General features: G+C 45.5%; 1 protein-coding gene and 1 non-coding gene across 2 annotated transcripts; one reads left to right on the top strand and one right to left on the bottom strand.

The window, feature by feature from the left end:
- Window positions 1-13,061: 13,061 nt before the first annotated feature.
- Window positions 13,062-13,168, bottom strand: LOC118885975. Its single transcript, XR_005017608.1, has one exon. It is a non-coding gene; the product is annotated as a U6 spliceosomal RNA (small nuclear RNA).
- A 2,636-nt stretch (window positions 13,169-15,804) lies between these two features.
- LOC118884573 (zinc finger and SCAN domain-containing protein 5B-like) lies at window positions 15,805-18,789 on the top strand. Its single transcript, XM_036832267.1, has 4 exons — window positions 15,805-16,188; window positions 16,483-16,689; window positions 17,621-17,771; window positions 18,143-18,789. The coding sequence occupies exons 1-4, from the start codon at window positions 15,805-15,807 to the stop codon at window positions 18,787-18,789; spliced, it is 1,389 nt and encodes a 462-aa protein (XP_036688162.1).
- The last annotated feature ends 395 nt before the right edge of the window (window positions 18,790-19,184 follow it).

Raw genomic sequence — 19,184 nt, 5'->3', positions numbered from 1 at the left:
CGCACCGTCAGCACCAGCGATGCTTTCCACGTGCTGTCCTCAACATTCTTATGCCTCCTTGGCTCCACTCCATTCTGATTCACCAGCTTCACACAGAAATGTTCTTAGGAGGGTCAAGCCTGAAATTTCTCTTCCTGACCATGGGTTCCTATCCTGTCACCTCTTGGATATCTTGACCCTTCTGATATCATGATTTGCAGCCTCACCAACCCATCCCTCTTTTAAAAATCTAAGAATTCTCTCCCTTCTGATTCAGTAATTCAATTAGGTCTTTCTTCTGCACCAACAATGCTTGGGTCCTTCCCAACCCCTCTCACTAACCTTCCCTCAAAATTGTAAACTTCCCAGGTGCAATGGGTACCTGTCTGTAGTGCTGGTGGAACTGCAAACTGGCACCCTATTGTTGAAAGACAGTTTGTAAATATAGATTAAGAACCTCTGGGCTTCCCTCGTGGCGTAGTGGTTAAGAATCCACCTGCCAATGCAGGGGACACAGGTTCGAACCCTGGTCCGGGAAGATGCCACATGCCGCGGAGCAATTAAGCCCATGCGCCACAACTACTGAGCCTGTGCTCTAGAGCCCGCGAGCCACAACTACTGAGCCCTCGTGCCTCAACTACTGAAGCCCACGCGCCTAGAGCCCGTGCTCTGCAACGAGAGAAGCCACCGCAATGAGAAGCCTGTGCACCGCAACGAAGAGTAGCCCCCACTCGCCACATCTAGAGAAAGCCCACACGTAGCAACAAAGAACCAACGCAGCCAAAAATAAATAAATAAAATAAATAAAAACAAAAAGAACCTCAGAATTTGTATAACTTTTGACTGAGTTACCTTTCTTCTAGGATTTGCGAGTAAAGAATTAATCAGAAATTCATAGGGATACTGATGTACTGAGATGCTCATTGCCTGCTTCATGTGACTGACAGTGGAATCCAAGACGCAGCCCGATGTACTGGCTGGGAGTGCTGGCCAAAGAGCAACTGAGCTGTGGCTGAATCTCGTCTCTGACCCCTGGGAGAGTGACATTATTCCAACTCTAGAACCTGCACTTCCCCTCTGTAAAATGAGATCACAATAGTACCCATTTTATGGGGCTATTTTCAGATGAAACAAGATAGCCTAAATGAAGACGTTAGCGCAGTGCGTGGCATTGAGTAGAAGCCCAATACAGAAGCTATCCTTTTATCATTCACTTAGCATTGCTCTGGAAATATTTGTTCTGTTCCCTTGACTCTGAGAAGCGGCATGAATCTTAGGTGCAGATATTCTCTCTGACTCTCTGTGTCTTTTTCTCTCGCTTTTTGTCTGTTTTTTCCTTCCATCCATCCATCCATCCATGCAGACATCTAGCTACCTAGCCATATCTCCTATTTTTGAGTACTCCCTAAGTAGCAGGCACTGTTCTAAATGCTTTAAACATTAAGTCATTCAATCTTCACAGAAGTCTGTAAAGCAGTTTTAATTAAGGTCTTGTATTATTGTTTAGCTGTGTAGCTTTCAATTATCTTTCATTTATACCTATCTATCATTTATCATCTCTCTTAGCTATATATCATCTATCAATATCTATCAATCTATCATCTATCCATCATCTCTCTCTTTCAGGTATATAGCAACTATCAATTATCGGTCTATCATCTATCAATTATCCACCTACCTACCTACCTATCTCTCTCCACCCCATCTCTACTTCCCTATTTTTTTCTCAGGATTCTATAGGAGGAGACAGCAGACAGAAAACCCAGTTTCTTCTGCTTCCTGCTCCAAGTTTCTGCTCTGCCTTTCAATTTACAACCTTCATCCTAATGTAGACGCTTAAATATATTATTTGTTGGGAGCAGGCTAAATCCTCCCACCTCATTTCTTCAACTACTAGATAGTAAATAAATGCAGTGGATAATCAGTCCCTTTGGATGTTAATGAGTGTTCCCAGCAGAGGTAGAATGTGTTTGTGGAGGGAGGGGGGCGAGGGAGGGAGTCTCTCCCTGCATTTGCTGTTCATGTCAGGTGCCCCCTGCTCAGAGTAATCAAGATGCAAATATGGCATATTTTGGGGTGGCATATTCTTCCACCCTTTGGATGAGCGCATTGAGGACCAGTCACTGTTGATACCTTGGCCTTAAAAGCCCCCCGGCCGGCCCCATGAAAATTTAGGTGTAACAGTGGGGGTGGGAGGTATAATCTCTCAGGAAGCCTTCAGGGCAAGTTACAAAAATCTGTCATCTACCCTAACTCAGGGTATTTCCTGACTCTCCTCTCCATCTCTTCTTTGATCCCATGGTTCTTAGGAATGTGCTGTTTAATTTCCATGTGTTTGTGAACTTTCCAATTTTCCTCTCTTGCCTATTTCTCGTTTAACGCTGTTGTGGCCAGGAAAGGTACTCAGTTATGCTAGATGAATATGTTCCAGAGATCTGCAGAACCACGGACTGGGCACCTCAAGATTCAAGAGGGAAGATCTCATGAGAAGTGTTTTTTTTAATTAATTTTTTAATTAATAAAAATTAATTTATTATAGTTGATTTACAATTGTTAGTTTCTGCTGTTCAGCAAAGTGAATCAGTTATACATTTACATATATCCACTCTTTTTTAGATTCTTTTCCCATACAGGTCATTACAGAGTATTGAGTAGAGTTCCCTGTGCTATACAGTAGGTCCTTATTAGTTATCTATTTTATATATAGTAGTGTGTATATGTCAATCCCAATCTTCCAATTTATCCTTGCCCTCTTCCCCCACCCCCATAACCATTAGTTTTCTACATCTATGTCTCCATTTCTGTTTTGTAAATAGATTCATTTGTAACATTTTTTAAATTCCACATATAATGCCTGTGTTCTTAACACACACACACACACACACACACACAGACACACACAAAACAATAACAAAGGAACACAAGGAAACTCTGGGTGTTGGATCGTCCTAGGTTTGGCTCCCCCTCATGGTGACAGGGTGATATAACAACTCCTAGGGCTCTGGGCTTTTTAAGGAAGAGAGATATATGTATATGCATATCCATATTCATAACCATATATGTAGAGAGATATGCTTCCAAAAACTCTCTCAAAAGAGCAAGGAATTTTGTGATAACCTATATGAGAAAAGAATCTGAAAAAGAATGAATATATGTATACGTATAACGGGATCACTTTGCTGTACACCTGAAACTAACACAACATTGTAAATCAACTATACCCCAATAAAATTTTTAAAAAAATAGAGAGGGAGAGAGCAAGGAAGCACACTTACATACTCACCAACTATCTTCCCACAAGGCACTTAATAATTACAAAGGAACAAAAGGAACTTTGCAGTGGAGACACCTGATGGGCACCATCTTAGCTAGGCAATTAAAGTTAACATCACCTGGAGCGGATGAATTGACCTCCCAGGCTCTCACGATAGGATGTGCCCAGAAGGAGATAATTCCTACAACAACACAACAATAATTTCTGTGGGTTTCCTGCCAAACGTGCATACCCAGAATCTAATCATGAGATGATGCCAGACAAACCCACATTGAAAATTGTCCCACAAAACAAGTCACTGGTGCACCCCAAAATGTCAAGGACCATGTCCACGTCAAGAAAGACAAGGAAGGTAGAGGAAGGCTTCCAGTTTAGGGGACTAGAGAGGTATGGTGTGGAGGTGGGGTTTGTTTGCTTTTTGTTTTTGTTTTGCTATAAATGGAATTACTATGATAACTGGTGAAATTTCAATAAGGTCTGTAGCTTTGATATCAGCACGGTATCAATGTTAATTTTGCAATTTTGAAAATTTTACTGTGGTTATAAGAGACCGTCCTTGTTTTTAGGAAAAAACGGAAGAATTTAGAGCTGAAGGGGCATCATGTTTGCGTCTTACTCTCACAGTTCAGAATATCTCTATGCACCTATATGGAGAGGAGAGAGGCAGAGGGGTGTCCAGGGAAATCAAATGTGGTAAAACGTGAACATGTAGAGATTCTGAGTATTTGGAAATTATTTGGACAACTTTTCTGTACATCTAAAATTACTTCAGGGACTCCTCTGGTGGCGCAGTGGTTAAGAATCCGCCTGTCAATGCAGGGGACACGGGTTCGATCCCTGGTCCGGGAAAATGCCACATACCGCGGAGCAACCAAGTCCGTGCGCCACAACTACTGAGCCTGCGCTCTAGAGCCCACATGCCACAACTACTGAAGCCCACGCACCTAGAACCCGTGCTCTGCAACAAGAGAAACCACCGCAATGAGAAGCCCTCCCACTGCAACGAAGAGTAGCCCCCGCTCACCGCAACTAGAGAAAGTGCAGCAAAGAAGACCCAACGCAGCCAAAGATAAATAAATTTAAAACAAGAAAAAACACAGACATTCAGCTCAGTCACAGAAATGTGAGGAAAGCGACATTTCTCCCACTTCATCTGGGTTTTTCCTTGTTTTTTTTTTTTGCATGAGGTTCGGACGCGCTACATTTACTTTTCACGAACTGGTCAACCAGAGAAGCCGGGTCTCCGGAGCCCTTTCCTCGGACTCTCGTCCGTCAGTCTCGAGGTAACCACCTCTAGGCTTCAGCACAGTCTGTCCTCTGCATCCGTTCCTTCTCCCTCCTCTTTCCCAGCAATGCCTTTTGCACCTTCTTGTTACTTTCTCCCCGTTGGGACTCCCCCCGCCCCCCTCCCTCTCCGGAAATGAAGGCTGCCCGGAAGAGAGCGAAGTAGCAACACCGGGGTGAGGAGCCCACAAGGGTCACTGTGGTCCTCTGTTTCTCACTCTCACTCTAACCCCCGCCAGGGTCTTCCGTTTAGAATGAGACAGCCATCTGTCTGTCTCTCTGGCTGTCTGTCTCTGGACCCATGGGGGTGCAGAAACGTCCTTCCGTGGGGGTGGGAGTGTTACAGGGAAGAGCCAAATCTGACTATGTGTTGGATCTGTTTCTTTTGCTTTAACCTTTGCTTCCTGTTGCCTTTGTTCAGTAAAAGGATACTGTCTATATATAATGGCCTGCCTCGGGGCACACTGCCCTTCTGCCTGAAGATTAAACCAAAGTGCCTTTGTTCAGGGTAAACATCCCGACCCTGTTTCACCTGAGGATGGCTGCAAAAAACAAGAAATAAACACATCCCCTCCCCGAGGCTGGCCATTCCAGGGGATATTTGCAAACCTTATGGCCTTTTCACTTCACTTCCTCACCTCCTCCCCCTCACTGTTCTACAAAAGAAACTGGCATCCAAACCCTGATAAGGAACTTCCCGGGTGGCACAGTGGTTAAGAATCCGCCTGCCAACGCAGGGCACACGGGCTTGAGCCCTGATCCGGGAAGATCACACATACCGCGGAGCAAGTAAGCCTGTGCACCACAACTACTGAGCCTGTGCTCTAGAGCCCGCGAGCCACAACTACTGAGCCCTCGTGTCACAACCGCTGAAGCTTGCGCGCCTAGAGCCCATGCTCAGCAACAAGAGAAGCCACCGCAGTGAGAAGCCCTGTGTCGCTAATGGGACATTCAGCATGAGCACTTGCCTCAAGGTAAGGCCCTGAATTGCCGTGCAGAAGCGGAGGCGTGCAGCAGTTTCCATGAGGCCATAGCCGCTGCTCTGCATTATTTTAACGTCAGTACGCTTTGCAGGACATCTAGGAGCCTCGCGTGGGCACCCTATTCCCTGCAAGAACACTGAGTACCCCCAGGCCCCCATGGGCCTGCTAAGCCACATCCAGGCCCGTAGCCCTTCGGAGCCACTCTGTGTATGCCGAGTGTAGGGCAACACACTGCACTCTTTCTTGGGACAGCTTGATTTCCCCAGCACTCCCACAGGTTCACGTACACCGTTCTAGCACGTGTCAACATGCCGTGGAAGTCTGACTCATTGCCCTAGTCTGAGCTGCACTGAGAAGTACCCTCGCCTTCGCATTCCATCTAGGACCTCCTGCCTGAAGTCACCCAGGCTCAGTAGTTGTGGCGCACGGGCTTAGTTGCTCCGCAGCATGTAGGATCTTCCCAGACCAGGGCTCGAACCCGGCTCCCCTGCATTGGCAGGTGGATTCTCAACCACTGCGCCACCAGGGAAGTCCCTGTATGATCTCACTTTTATGTGGCATCTTAAAAAAACACAAAACAAACCCATAAACCCATAGAAAAGAGATTGGATTGGTGGTTACCAAAGGCCGGGGTTAGTGGGGGCATGGATGAATTGGATGAAGTTGGTCTAAAGGTACAAACCTTCAGTTAGTTACAAGATATATAAGTACCGGGGATATAAAGTAGAGCATGGTGACAGTCGTTACCAATACCACCGTATTATGTGTTTGAAAGTTGCTGACAGAATAAATCTTAAAAGTTCTCATCACAGGGAAAAATTTGTTTTGCAACTACATGAGGTGATGGATGTTCACTAAACTTACTGTAATAATTTCACAATATATACCTATGTCAAGCCCCGCTGTACACCTTAACCTGTGTGTGTGTTAACAGTAGTATTACATTTGTATAAAGTTCAAAAACAAGCTAAGCTAATTTACAAGGTTCAAAATCAGTTTAACCCTGAAGGGAACAGTAACAGTGATTGGAAGGGAAATTCTGTGGTGTGGTTAATGTTCTACTTCTTTTTCCTTTTTTCTTCTTAAAATTTTATTGGCGTATAGTTGATTTACAATGTTGTGTTAGTTTCAGGTTGTACACCTTAATCTTTTTTTTTTAAACTTATTTTTTATCAAAGTAATCACTCAGAAAAATCATACATACTTTTACAAGTCAAATATACTGCAAGGTTTATAACAAAAGCAGCCATCCTCTGCCTACTCAATCCCACCTGAGTCCCATACCTGAAAAGTGTTCCTTTTAGCTGTTCCTCTTCCCCTTGTATTCTTCTTTTTTTTAATTTATTTTTTTTTAACTTTTGAATTTTATTTTATTTTATTTTTTATACAGCAGGTCCTTTTTAGTCATCAATTTTATACACATCAGTGTATACATGTCAATCCCAATCGCCCAATTCATCACACCACCACCCCCACCCCCCAGCCGCTTTCCTCCCTTGGTGTCCATACGTTTGTTCTCTACATCTGTGTCTCAATTTCTGCCCTGCAAACTGGTTCATCTGTACCATTTTTCTAGGTTCCACATATATGCGTTAATATACGATATTTGTTTTTCTCTTTCTGACTTACTTCACTCTGTATGACAGTCTCTAGATCCATCCACGTCTCAAGAAATGACTCAATTTCGTTCCTTTTTATGGCTGAGTAATATTCCATTGTATATATGTACCACAACTTCTTTATCCATTCGTCTGTCGATGGGCATTTAGGTTGCTTCCATGACCTGGCTATTGTAAATAGTGCTGCAGTGAACATTGGGGTGCATGTGTCTTTTTGAATTATGGTTTTCTCAGGGTATATGCCCAGTAGTGGGATTGCTGGATCATATGGTAAATCTATTTTTAGTTTTTTAAGGAACCTCCATACTGTTCTCCATAGTGGCTGTATCAATTTACATTCCCACCAACAGTGCAAGAGGGTTCCCTTTTCTCCACACCCTCTCCAGCATTTGTTGTTTGTAGATTTTCTGATGATGCCCATTCTAACTGGTGTGAGGTGATAACCTCATTGTAGTTTTGATTTGCATTTCTCTTATAATTAGTGATGTTGAGCAGCTTTTCATGTGCTTCTTGGCCATATGTATATCTTCTTTGGAGAAATGTCTATTTAGGTCTTCTGCCCATTTTTGGATGGGGTTGTTTGTTTTTTTAATATTGAGCTGCATGAGCTGTTTATATATTTTGGAGATTAATCCTTTGTCTGTTGATTGATTTGCAAATATTTTCTCCCATTCTGAGGGTTGTCTTTTTGTCTTGTTTATGGTTTCCTTTGCTGTGCAAAAGCTTTGAAGTTTCATTAGGTCCCATTTGTTTATTTTAGTTTTTATTTCCATTACTCTAGGAGGTGGATCAAAAAAGATCTTGCTGTGGTTTATGTCAAAGAGTGTTCTTCCTATGTTTTCCTCTAAGAGTTTTATAGTGTCTGGTCTTACATTTAGGTCTCTAATCCATTTTGAGTTTATTTTTGTGTATGGTGTTAAGGAGTGTTCTAATTTCATTCTTTTATATGTAGCTGTCTAGTTTTCCCAGCACCACTTATTGAAGAGACTGTCTTTTCTCCATTGTATATCCTTGCCTTCTTTGTCATAGGTTAGTTGACCATAGGTGCGTGGGTTTATCTCTGGGCTTTCTATCTTGTTCCATTGATCTATGTTTCTGTTTTTGTGCCAGTACCATATTGTCTTGATTACTGTAGCTTTGTAGTGTAGTCTGAAGTCAGGGAGTCTGATTCCTCCAGCTCCGTTTTTTTTTTCCCCTCAAGACTGCTTTGGCTATTCGGGGTCTTTTGTGTCTCCATACAAATTTTAAGATTGGGCTTCCCTGGTGGTGCAGCGGTTGAGAGTCCGCCTGCCAATGCAGGGGACACAGGTTCGAGCCCTGGTCTGGGAAGATCCCACATGCTGCGGAGCAACTGGGCCCGTGAGCCACAACTACTGAGCCTGCGCGTCTGGAGCCTGTGCTCCGCAACAAGAGAGGCCGCGATGGTGAGAGGCCCGCGCACCGCGATGAAGAGTGGCCCCCGCTTGCCGCAACTAGAGAAAGCCCTCACACAGAAATGAAGACCCAACACAGCCATAAATATAAATAAATAACTAGATAAAATTTTTTTAAAAATGTAGAAAAAAAAATTTTAAGATTTTTTGTTCTAGTTCCGTAAAAAATGTCATTGGTGATTTGATAGGGATTGCACTGAATCTGTAGATTGCTTTGGGTAAATCTGTAGATTGCTTTAGTCATTTTCACAGTGTTGATTCTTCCAATTCAAGAACATGGTATATCTCTCCATCTGTTGGTATCATCTTTAATTTCTTTCATCAGTGTCTTATAGTTTTCTGCATACAGGTCTTTTGTCTCTCTAGGTAGGTTTATTCCTAGGTATTTTATTCTTTTTGTTGCAATGGTAAATGGGAGTGTTTCCTTAATTTCTCTTCCAGGTTTTTCATCATTAGTGTATAGGAATGCAAGAGATTTCTGTGCATTAATTTTGTATCCTGCAACTTTACCAGATTCATTGATTAGCTCTAGTAGTTTTCTGGTGGCATCTTTAGGATTCTCTATGTATAGTATCGTGTCATCTGCAAACAGTGACAGTTACACCTTAATCTAATACAGTGTTGCATGTCAATTATTTCTCAGTAAAACCGGAAGGAAAAACTACATTAAGGGGATAGATCTCATGTGACAAAATAAACAAAAAACTAAAAAAAAAAAAAAAAAAACCCAAGGAAATTTTTGAAGGTGGTGGATGTGTCTATTGCCTTGATGGCATCACAGGTGAACGCATATGTCCAAACTTACAAAGAGGTACACTTTAAATGTCTGTAATTTTTTGCTTATCAATTATGCCTCGGTAAAGCTACAGAATAAGTAAGCAAACTCACTACCCTTTCTCTGCAGTGCTCTGCAGCCCTAAGCGCCCATCCCTCCGGCCCTCAGATGGCTCTGTCTGTCCTTCTTGTCATTGTGCTCAGCCTGGCGGCGACGCCAGCCTCTGCTCCTGTCCACCGGCTGAGACCTTCCTGTGCTCCGGCACACCTGTAGTATCCCCTGTCACTGCCCTCCCAGGCAGAGAGTTCTCATTTTCCTGGCTGAGCTGGGGCCAGGGAACAAGTTGTGAAAATATGAGAAGAGAGACTTCCCTGGCGGTCCAGTAGTTAAGACTCTGCGCTTCCAATGCAGGGGGACAGGTTTGATCCCTGGTTGGGGAACTAAGATCCCACATGCCACGGGGCATGACCAAAAATAAAAATTAAAGAAAAATATGAGAAGAAAGATGCGGAGTTGATCTCACCTCCTCGGTCCCAGGAGGGTAGAGCAGAACACGGGTGGAATACAGGGCGTGAGGGCTCAGCTTATCCAAAGCAAAAACTTCCTAATGATTAGTGTTTGCCCAGAGATGCCCAAAGATGCCTTCCAAGGTAGAGCTTCCCGTCACTGTAAATTTTCAAGGCTGTGACAAGCAGGATAGTCCCCTGGAGGGCATGTTCATGTACAAGGCACCGAGTGCCATCCCCAGAGTTTGTGGTTGGTTGAGTCTGCATTTCTAACCAGTTCCCAGGCAATGCTGGTGCTGGTGGTCCTGAGGCCACATTTTGAGACCCCCTGATTCAGAGCCTGGGCCGTGGAGACCGGGCCGAGTTGGAAGTCCCGTTCTGTCACTTTCTAGCTGTATGACTTCTGGCACGTTGCCTATCATCTCTCTCTGTTGATGATCCTCTGCGGGGAGCAGGGGTGGCAGGCTCTTAGAATGACCTTCAGCAGGTCGTCAGTGTGACCGTCGCACGTTGGGGTACCAGCTATGCTCCATGGCGGCTGGGGGTAAGCCGCTTCCGTTTCTTTGAGTTTCTCTCTTTCTATATAACTAGGGGATAATGATCCCCATCTGATGGGATGTTCAGGGGATTTTGACATGGGCTAATGGGTGTGGGGTGCTTTCTTGGCCCCAGGACCAGTGCTAAACCCTGAACATGCACTGGCCAGTTCTATCCGGCAAATTCGAATGTAGACTTTATCGTGTTACTTCCCTTTGACAGAATGGAAAACCAAGGCTTATTATCAGCAAGACAGGAATTAACAAGTGTACATCATGATCTAGACAGACAAAACTGCAAAGTGAATGGATGTGTTTCCTAGGCCATAATCCTTTGGAGTATACGTACATAATAATTACTCAATAAATGTACGTTATTCCTATTATGCTAAAAAAAAAAAGGAGAAAGAAAACCAAGGCTTAAATATTCAGGACACATAATTGTTAAGACTCTCATATCTGCCTGGGTCTGAACTGTAGCTCTGCTGTGAATCGTGTTCATTCAGGCAATTAGCCCAACCTTTCTGAGCCTCGGTCTCTTCTTCTGTTAAACAAGGCTAGTAATAATTGTTACCTGCCAGGGTTGTTGGGAGGGTTAGGTGAGTAGATATGTCAAGGACTAGACCCAGAGCCGGCGTCGTGGGCACGCAGCCTGCGGAGCCACACAGGACCCCGTGCCAGGAGGGGCCCCCCACGATGATGCCTTGCTGTCATCTTGAAATCCTTAACCGTGTTCATCGAGGGGCCTCATATTTTCATTTTGCGCTGGGCCCCCTAGATTAGGTAGCCAGTCCTCCTTGGAACCGACGCTGGCATGTAGTAAAACCCACAGTAAATATTAGCCATTATAATTATCAAAGGAACTCAGCACCTTACCTGCAGCTATCCAGTGATGCAGCCTGGATTTGATCCTGGGTGGGTGTGTGTGTGTGTGTGTGTGTGTGTGTGAGAGAGAGAGAGAGATTTGTGACAATACACTACACACATCAAGGACTTACAGCAGTGGTTTTTTAAAAAATCTTATTATTTTTTTAAAATTTAATTTAATTTTATTTATTTATGTCTGTGTTGGGTCTTCGTTTCTGCGCGAGGGCTTTCTCCAGTTGCGGCAAGCGGGGGCCACTCTTCATCGCGGTGCGCGGGCCTCTCACCACCGCGGCCTCTCTTGTTGCGGAGCACAGGCTCCAGACGCGCAGGCTCAGTAGTTGTGGCGCACGGGCCCAGCTGCTCTGCGGCATGTGGGATCTTCCCAGACCAGGGCTCGAACCCGTGTGCCCTGCATTGGCAGGCAGACTCTCAACCACTGCGCCATCAGGGAAGCCCACAGCAGTGGTTTTTAAAGCTTTCTTTTCATTCCCAGCTGCTGGTCTTAGGAAGTCTTCAGTCTCCACATTGGTGAAATGTGGATTAAGAGAACCCACTTCACAGACTAGTGGTTAAGCGGCGCGCTGACCCACGTCTTCCCAGACCTGTGGGATGCCGGCTGCCCTCTCTGCCTGTGAGTCTTCTCTCTCCATCTCTGCCCAGGGGCGAGGAGGCTGGACCCTCAACAGTGCTGGCTGTCTCCTGGGTTCCGCTGAGCGAGGCTGCTCTGAGCGCTCCAGCCCTGGCTCGTGCCTGTGAGCAGTGCATTGGCAACCCTGTAACAACCCTCACCTCACATTCCCTCAAGGCCACGGGCTTTATTTCCTGACCTGTCGTGAGGGTTAGTCTAGCGGAGTGATGGGCTGCAAGGATCCTGGAGCCAGAGCGTTGGCTTCAAGTCCCGGCTCTGCCCCTGGCTTGGTGTGCCGCCTTCACCTCCCGACGCCAGAGTTTCCTCGTCTGTGACAATGGGTATAACGATGTCCCCCTGCTGCATGAGGATGCTGTGAGGACTAGATAAACTACAGCAGTTCCTGGGAAGATCCTCCTCTCTCCCCGTTGCCCAAGCGCATCTTCGTTGGGTACTTGCTTTATACTTGGGATGTGCTGCTTCGTGACAGTTAAATCAGTCACATGCCAACATTCCAGTGACGCAACGGTGTGGCAGGGCAGAGAGGATGTGAGGTTTGGATCCAGACGCAGTTGGGCTCAAACCCCAGTTCTGCCACCTAGTGGTGGGGTAACGCTGAGCAAGCGTCTACTTGTCAAAGCCGCAGTCCTCTCCCTGGCAAGTAGGGGTGGTCAGCACGTAGCCTGTTGCCCCGGATTCGGTGGAGGTGCCCCATCCGACGAGCAGTGCTCTGGGTCTGCTGGATTCTGTGTGTTCTCCCTGCCTGTAACGACCACCTGGTCGTGCCCCGCCCGCCCCCCACCCCGGGACTGATGGAGGCCGGAAGGAGAAGATAGCCCTCGGGATCCTAGACCTGTGGAAGGCCATTGGTGAGTGAACAGGGAGTTACACTGCCCTGCCCTCCATCCCCAGCACTCTACTCCACCTGCCTGTTGCTGGTTTCCAAAACTGTTTTTTTTTTTCAACCGTAAAATAAATTTACCGCTGATAACTTTATAGAATTTACTCCCTGTTTTTTTTTTTTTAACATCTTTATTGGAGTATAATTGCTTTACAATGGTGTGTTAGTTTCTGCTTTATAACGAAATGAATCAGCTATATATATACATATATCCCCATATCTCTTCCCTCTTGCGTCTCCCTCCCTCCCACCCTCCCTATCCCACCCCTCTAGGTGAAAAATATGGAACGCTTCACGAATTTGCGTGTCATCCTTGCGCAGGGGCCATGCTAATCTTCTCTGTATCGTTCCAATTTTAGTATATGTGCTGCCGAAGCGAGCACATACTCCCTGTTTTTGATGTTACAAACTTTAGGGTCTTTGAGATATGCAGGATCCTTGTATGTAACTGGTGTAAACCTCATTATTTGAGCTCTCTCTCTCTCTTTTTTTTTTTTTGGCTGCGTTGGGTCTTCGTTGCTGTGTGTGGGCTTTCTCTAGTTGGCGAGCGGGGGCTACTCTTCGTTGCGGTGTGCGGGCTTCTCCTTGCGGTGGCTTCTCTTGTTGCGGAGCACGGGCTCTGGGTGCACGGGCTTCAGTAGTTGTGGCACGCGGGCTCCGTAGTTGTGGCTCGTGGGCTCTAGAGTGCAGGCTCAGTAGTTGTGGCGCAAGGGCTTAGTTGCTCCGCGGCATGTGGGATCTTCCCGGACCAGGGCTCGAACCCACGTCCCCTGCATTGGCAGGCGATTCTTTTTTTTTTTTTTTGGCAGGCGATTCTTAACCACTGCACCACCAGGGAAGTCCCAAGCCTATTTTTTTTTTAAATACAGTTTTTGCTGTGTGTTCTTCTTTCAACAATGCATGTCTTCTTGGGTTTCAGTACTTCATCATGAAACTGAAGCTGCTTCTGGTTGTCTTCCTGTTAAGCATGATTTCATTGTAAAATAGGATGCTCCTGGCATGGCAGCCAGATAAAATACAGGAAAACCAGTGAAATTTAAATTTCAAATAAACAAACACATTTTTGTCAGAGTGTTCTGTGTGTTTCCTCTTCTAAGTCTTTTTTACATTGAGTAGATGATAGCTGTGGTTTTGTCTCCCTGGCCTTTATTATGTTGAGATATGTTCCCTCTATACTTGTCGAGATAAAGTCTTCCTACTTGGATAGGATGTCATTCTTTTTCCCCATTGGTGTACAATCTCTGGCTTTCTAAATGCCTACTCAGAAATAGGTTCTTCTCCTTGGATGGATCTAGAGACTGTCAAACGGAGTGAAGTAAGTCAGAAAGTGAAAAACAAATATCGTATATTAACGCACATATGTGGAACCTAGAAAAATGGTATAGATGAATCAGTTTGCAGGGCAGAAATAGAGACACAGATGTAGAGAACAAACGTATGGACACCAAGGGGGGAAAGTGGCGGGGGGGTGGTGGTGGGATGAATTGGGAGATTGGGATTGACATATATACACTAATATGTATAAAATAGATAACAAATAAGAACCTGATGTATAAAAATATAAATAAAATAGGGCTTCCCTAGTGGCGCAGTGGTTAAGAATCCGCCTGCCAATGCAGGGGACATGGGTTCGAGCCCTGGTCCGGGAAGATCACACATTCCGCGGAGCAACTAAGCCCGTGTGCCACAACTACTGGGCCTGCACTCTAGGGCCCACGAGCCACAACTACTGAAGCCCGCGCACCTAGAGCCCGCACACCACAACGAAGAGTAACCCCCACTCGCCACAACTAGAGAAAGCCGGGGCGCAGCAACAAAGACCCAACATAGCCAAAAATAAATAAATAAAATAACTTTAAAAATAATAATAAGTATATAAAATTTTAAAATTCAAAAAAAGAAATAGGTTCTTTGCACACTTTAGCTCATCGGCTGCTTTTAAACAAAAGTCTTTTACAACTTATTTCATGAGAAAAGAAAAAAGATTAGGTAACCCAATTTGGTTATAACCATCAGATCTCAATTCTCTAAATCCCTCAAACTCTCCAGGCAATGAGAGTAAATTCACTAGATCAGGAAAACCAATCTGTTTCTCCCCAAAATGCAAACCATAAAGTCTAACATAAATAAAATACGATAAAGAAAATCTACCAAAAAACCTACATGGAGTCCTCTTTAACAAATCATGGTTTCTCCTGGTGGAGTTTCCATGGGAAATTGAATCTACCCAGATTATCTAAAATGGTTCCATCCAAGACCTTTATCCAATCACTGGGATGATGAAGTTATAGGACGGGACCCCTGGAATTTCCCCTGGCTCTTATATAAATAGAGACACTTCAGCTCCAGACACACTTTGAGAGCCAGTCCTGGACTTGAGGAGGCAGAAGGCAAGAGAGCTCCAAGAGGTAGGTGACATGTGGGAATGTCTAAAGAGAATGCTTAGAAGTCAGGAGAGGTGGAGGAGGGTTTCAGAAAGGTTTGGCTTTCTATTCACCTTGCATTAGCTCGGAGACCTTGGGAAAGCAGCAGATCTCCCTCAAACCCCACATTAGCTATGGTTGATTGTTGAACTCTTCTGTGAGATGAGAAGAATGTTTCCACACTCCGTGGTGTGGTGTGCTGTGGTTCATTTTCTCAGCTAGGGTTTCTGAACCGTGGCGCTATGGATATTTTGACCAGACATTTTTTTGTTTTCCTATAAAGGTGGTTGTCAGAATTATAATAGAATGGATTATTGTCTGCGGTATGAAATATTGAACCAGTGGGGTAGTGGTGTCCAGTATTTGGATGTGGGATGTGTGGGAGAGGGAAGGGTGGAATAAAATGAAACTCATCTGGTTCATTCTTTTCCTTTCCTTTTCTTTTCTTTTTCTTTCTTTTTTTTTTACCCCAGCCTTCTGAACAGTGACTCTATTGCTGAGAAGAAGCAGAGGAAATCCCTTTCCATAGAGTTCAATTGGCACCAGCTCTACAAGTATAGAGTCTCAGAGTCCTGTTGGAAAATTCCTCCGTCAACATGGCTGAGGACCAGACATTTTTCCGGGGTCGAGGAAAACTCCCCGATGGCCCTGGATCAGAGTCACCAGTGTCTGTGCCACACCAAGATACACTTGTGGAAAAGCCAGACTATGACCAGGAAACGTGGCACGTTCGCTTCAGAACTTTTATCAGCTCAGAGGAATCCGACCCTGTCCAGGATCTGAGGAGACTCCGTGAGCTCTGCCATCTGTGGTTGAGGCCAGACGTTCACACCAAGGAGCAGATGATGGACAAGCTGGTGCTGGAGCAGTTTATGATCTGCATGCCGCTGGAGTGCCAGGTCTTAGTCAGGGAAACGGGGGTGCAGAGTTGCAAAGCCTTGGAGGACATGCTAAGAAATAAGCAGAAACCCAAGAAGTGTGTGAGTAGGAACCTTGGGATTGGTATGGGAAAGGGAGAGATGGGATGGGACTTGCAAGCCGGGGGTTGAACAAGATAGGACCTGAGTGGTTGACTCTAAATCATTGGTTTTCAGATGGGTGAGAGGTTCCTTTGGGCATCGTTGAGAGTTATTTTTGGCTGTCCCAACTTGAGGGATGTAGATCTTTTAAACAAAAAAAAGTGCGCTTGTATGGTACGATGCCATTGGATGCCTTGAGAGCTGCTTTCCAGGTCATATAGGAGACTGATCTCGATTGAGTTTTTTCCCTCACAGACCATAGTCCGCATACAAGGACAGGACTTTCTGGTGCGAAGCTCAGAAGCTGAGATGGTTGAATCCGAGGCCAGTGACATGAACGATGAGAGAGACCAGTGCAGGGAGCCCCGATACCCTGTGAGTGAGATACCTCCAGAGAACGGCCAGCAGAAAAGACGAGAGCTGCATATTCTGGCAGGAGCCAAGGACCTGTCAAGGGGGCAGGTGAGTGTGTGATGCCCTGGTCTCTGGAAAGAGTCCGGGGGAACTTAGAAGAGGTTCAGGTGGACATTGCTGCTAGAGTAATTGGGAGTTTTGGCAATGGACAGGAATGTACCCATTGGCTTCAGCGATTTTCATGGATGCCTTCAGTTCCTAGACATTTTCCAGCTTGTGTGAGAATGGAGATTCATCCATCTTTGTCCCTTTGCCATGAATACGTGTAGTTTTAAGAGTGGGGAGAAAGGAATCCTGCCTCAGTGGAATGGTACTAGGTCAGTTTGCCACGGGTAAATGCACTGACAGCTGATTTCCACATGGGTGCTTTCCTCAGAGGCACTTCATAGTTCAGAATATGGTCAACCCCTGGAGTTGAAGGAGTGGTTCCCAATTCGACTCATTTTTCCTCCTAGAGGACACTGGAGAATGTCTGGAGACAGCTGATTTGTCCAAATGGGGTTGGGTGTGGGGGAGGGGATGCCATTGATTTCTAGTGGGTCGAGACCAGGGACGCTGCTCGTCATCTTACCATGCACTGCGTAACCACCATCAGAAGGACGAATTCAAACAAAGTAGGAAAAAGTGATGAACTTGGGAGAATGTACCCAGGGTTCTTTGCTTCCAGAGTCAGGGGCAGGGAGTGTTGGGATGACACAGGGAGATGTATGCATTGAGAATTCACAGTGCCAACTGTGGTATCTGGACTTGATTGCAAGATGTGGCCAGTAGAGATCAAGGACAGAATTAGGAATCAGGAAATGATTATCAATTGGGGTGATGGGGTGGCCCAGAAGAAGTCAGGGCATACCCCCCAAACTGATATTAGGAAAGTTGGAGTCTTAGATCGTGATATGACAGGGATGGGGAAAGAGGAAACAGAGCTTTCCATGGACTAAGGTAGATGGATTATTGACTCTGCTTGGTTGCTCCTTGTCAGGACCAGAAAGGTCTCCTGCCAGAGACCTTTCCTGAAACAGGTGAAATGGAGGGTCTGACACCCATGGAGAACTTGGAGAAAGACCCGATGGAAGACACGGAAGAGACAAGAACCCATCAATCTCAAGAGCCTGAACATCTGAAAGGTCCTGGTGAGTCTGGAAACTTGGAATTCAGAGGAGTTAGTGACTCCCTTCCTATGGTTTGGGGCTGGGTACCCAGCATTACCATCCCTTGGGCGGGGGTGGGGGGAGTTGGTTCTCCAAACCAACCTTCTCCATCATCCCCTTTCCAGAGTGTGTCATCATCTAGACTCTTAGGTAGTTTAGTTGATGGGAAGTTCTCTGCCACATCAGCGCTGGGTTTCAATGAGGTTGGCACCACGGAAAATGCTCCTTGTTAAATGCTGTGTGCTGAATCTCTTTTTTCAGAACAATTTGAGAGGGCAGAGGGCGGGAAGAATCTCCAAGAAGGAATTCATATTTCAAATGTGGATGCTGAACGTTTTCCTCTTGTGTTCCAGAGGGAGAACTTTCTACTGACGGTGGATACAGAAAAGGTTCTCTGAGGGGTCTAAGAGGTTTCAAAAGGAAACGGTCCAACAGTCCCAGTTTCCAAGAAGTGCATCAAGAAGAAGCCACATCTTTGGACAAAGGAGAATTCTCAGGACAACTTGGGTCCCCTTCCACTGGTTCACCTAGCGCGGTGGGACCCAACATTCTTCCTGAGGAAAAAGAAGCCCAGGCATGGGTACCCTATGAATGTAGGGAATGCAAGAAGAGATTTCCTTATCCATCTCAGCTTACCCTTCACCAGAGGACACACACAGGAGAGAGACCTTTTCGATGCAACACGTGTGCCAAAGGGTTCATGCAGTCTTCGGACTTGCGAGCTCACGAGCGGATCCACACAGGCAAGAAGCCACACTGCTGTGATCTCTGCCCCAAGAAGTTCACCCACGACTCCACGCTGCGTGCTCACAAGAGGACCCACACCAAGGAGAAGCCTTTCCAATGTGAGCACTGTGACAGAGCCTTCAGCCACAGAGGGAACCTCAATGTTCACCGACGCACCCACTCTGGGATCAAACCCTACGTGTGTCCCGAGTGTCACAGTGCCTTCTGTCAGCTGGGGACTTTCAAACGCCACCAGAAAATACATTCCAAATGACTCGCCCCAGTTCCTGCCCTCAGTTGCCAGTCCCTTCTGATCCAAGAAGGAAATTCAGGATAATTTGTTACTTATGTAATATCAAGAAAGGATGACGTTTGAAGAATTGAGGAGTATACTGGAACCTAATGGGGTTCCATTCACGTGAATTAGGAGGATCCTTGAGTGATAACTTATGGTTCCGTTTGGATTTTGTTTTCTACTTTAGTGTAGTCTATGCTTTTCTGGTAAGCTTTTGCTTTGCGTTCTTCTTCTTCCAATGAAGTCATGTCTCATTGGTTTTTCAGTACTTCATCATGAAACTGAGGCTGCTGTTGATTGTCTTCCTCTTAGGCATGATTTCATTGTAAAATAGGATGCTCCACGTAGGGTGGCCAGACTAAATACAGGATAAC

Source organism: Balaenoptera musculus, chromosome 19 (genome assembly GCF_009873245.2).
Source record: "Balaenoptera musculus isolate JJ_BM4_2016_0621 chromosome 19, mBalMus1.pri.v3, whole genome shotgun sequence".
In the NCBI taxonomy this organism is placed as follows: domain Eukaryota; kingdom Metazoa; phylum Chordata; class Mammalia; order Artiodactyla; family Balaenopteridae; genus Balaenoptera; species Balaenoptera musculus.
The sequence above is the reverse complement of the archived record's forward strand: the minus strand, read 5'-3'. Positions and strand labels throughout refer to the sequence as shown.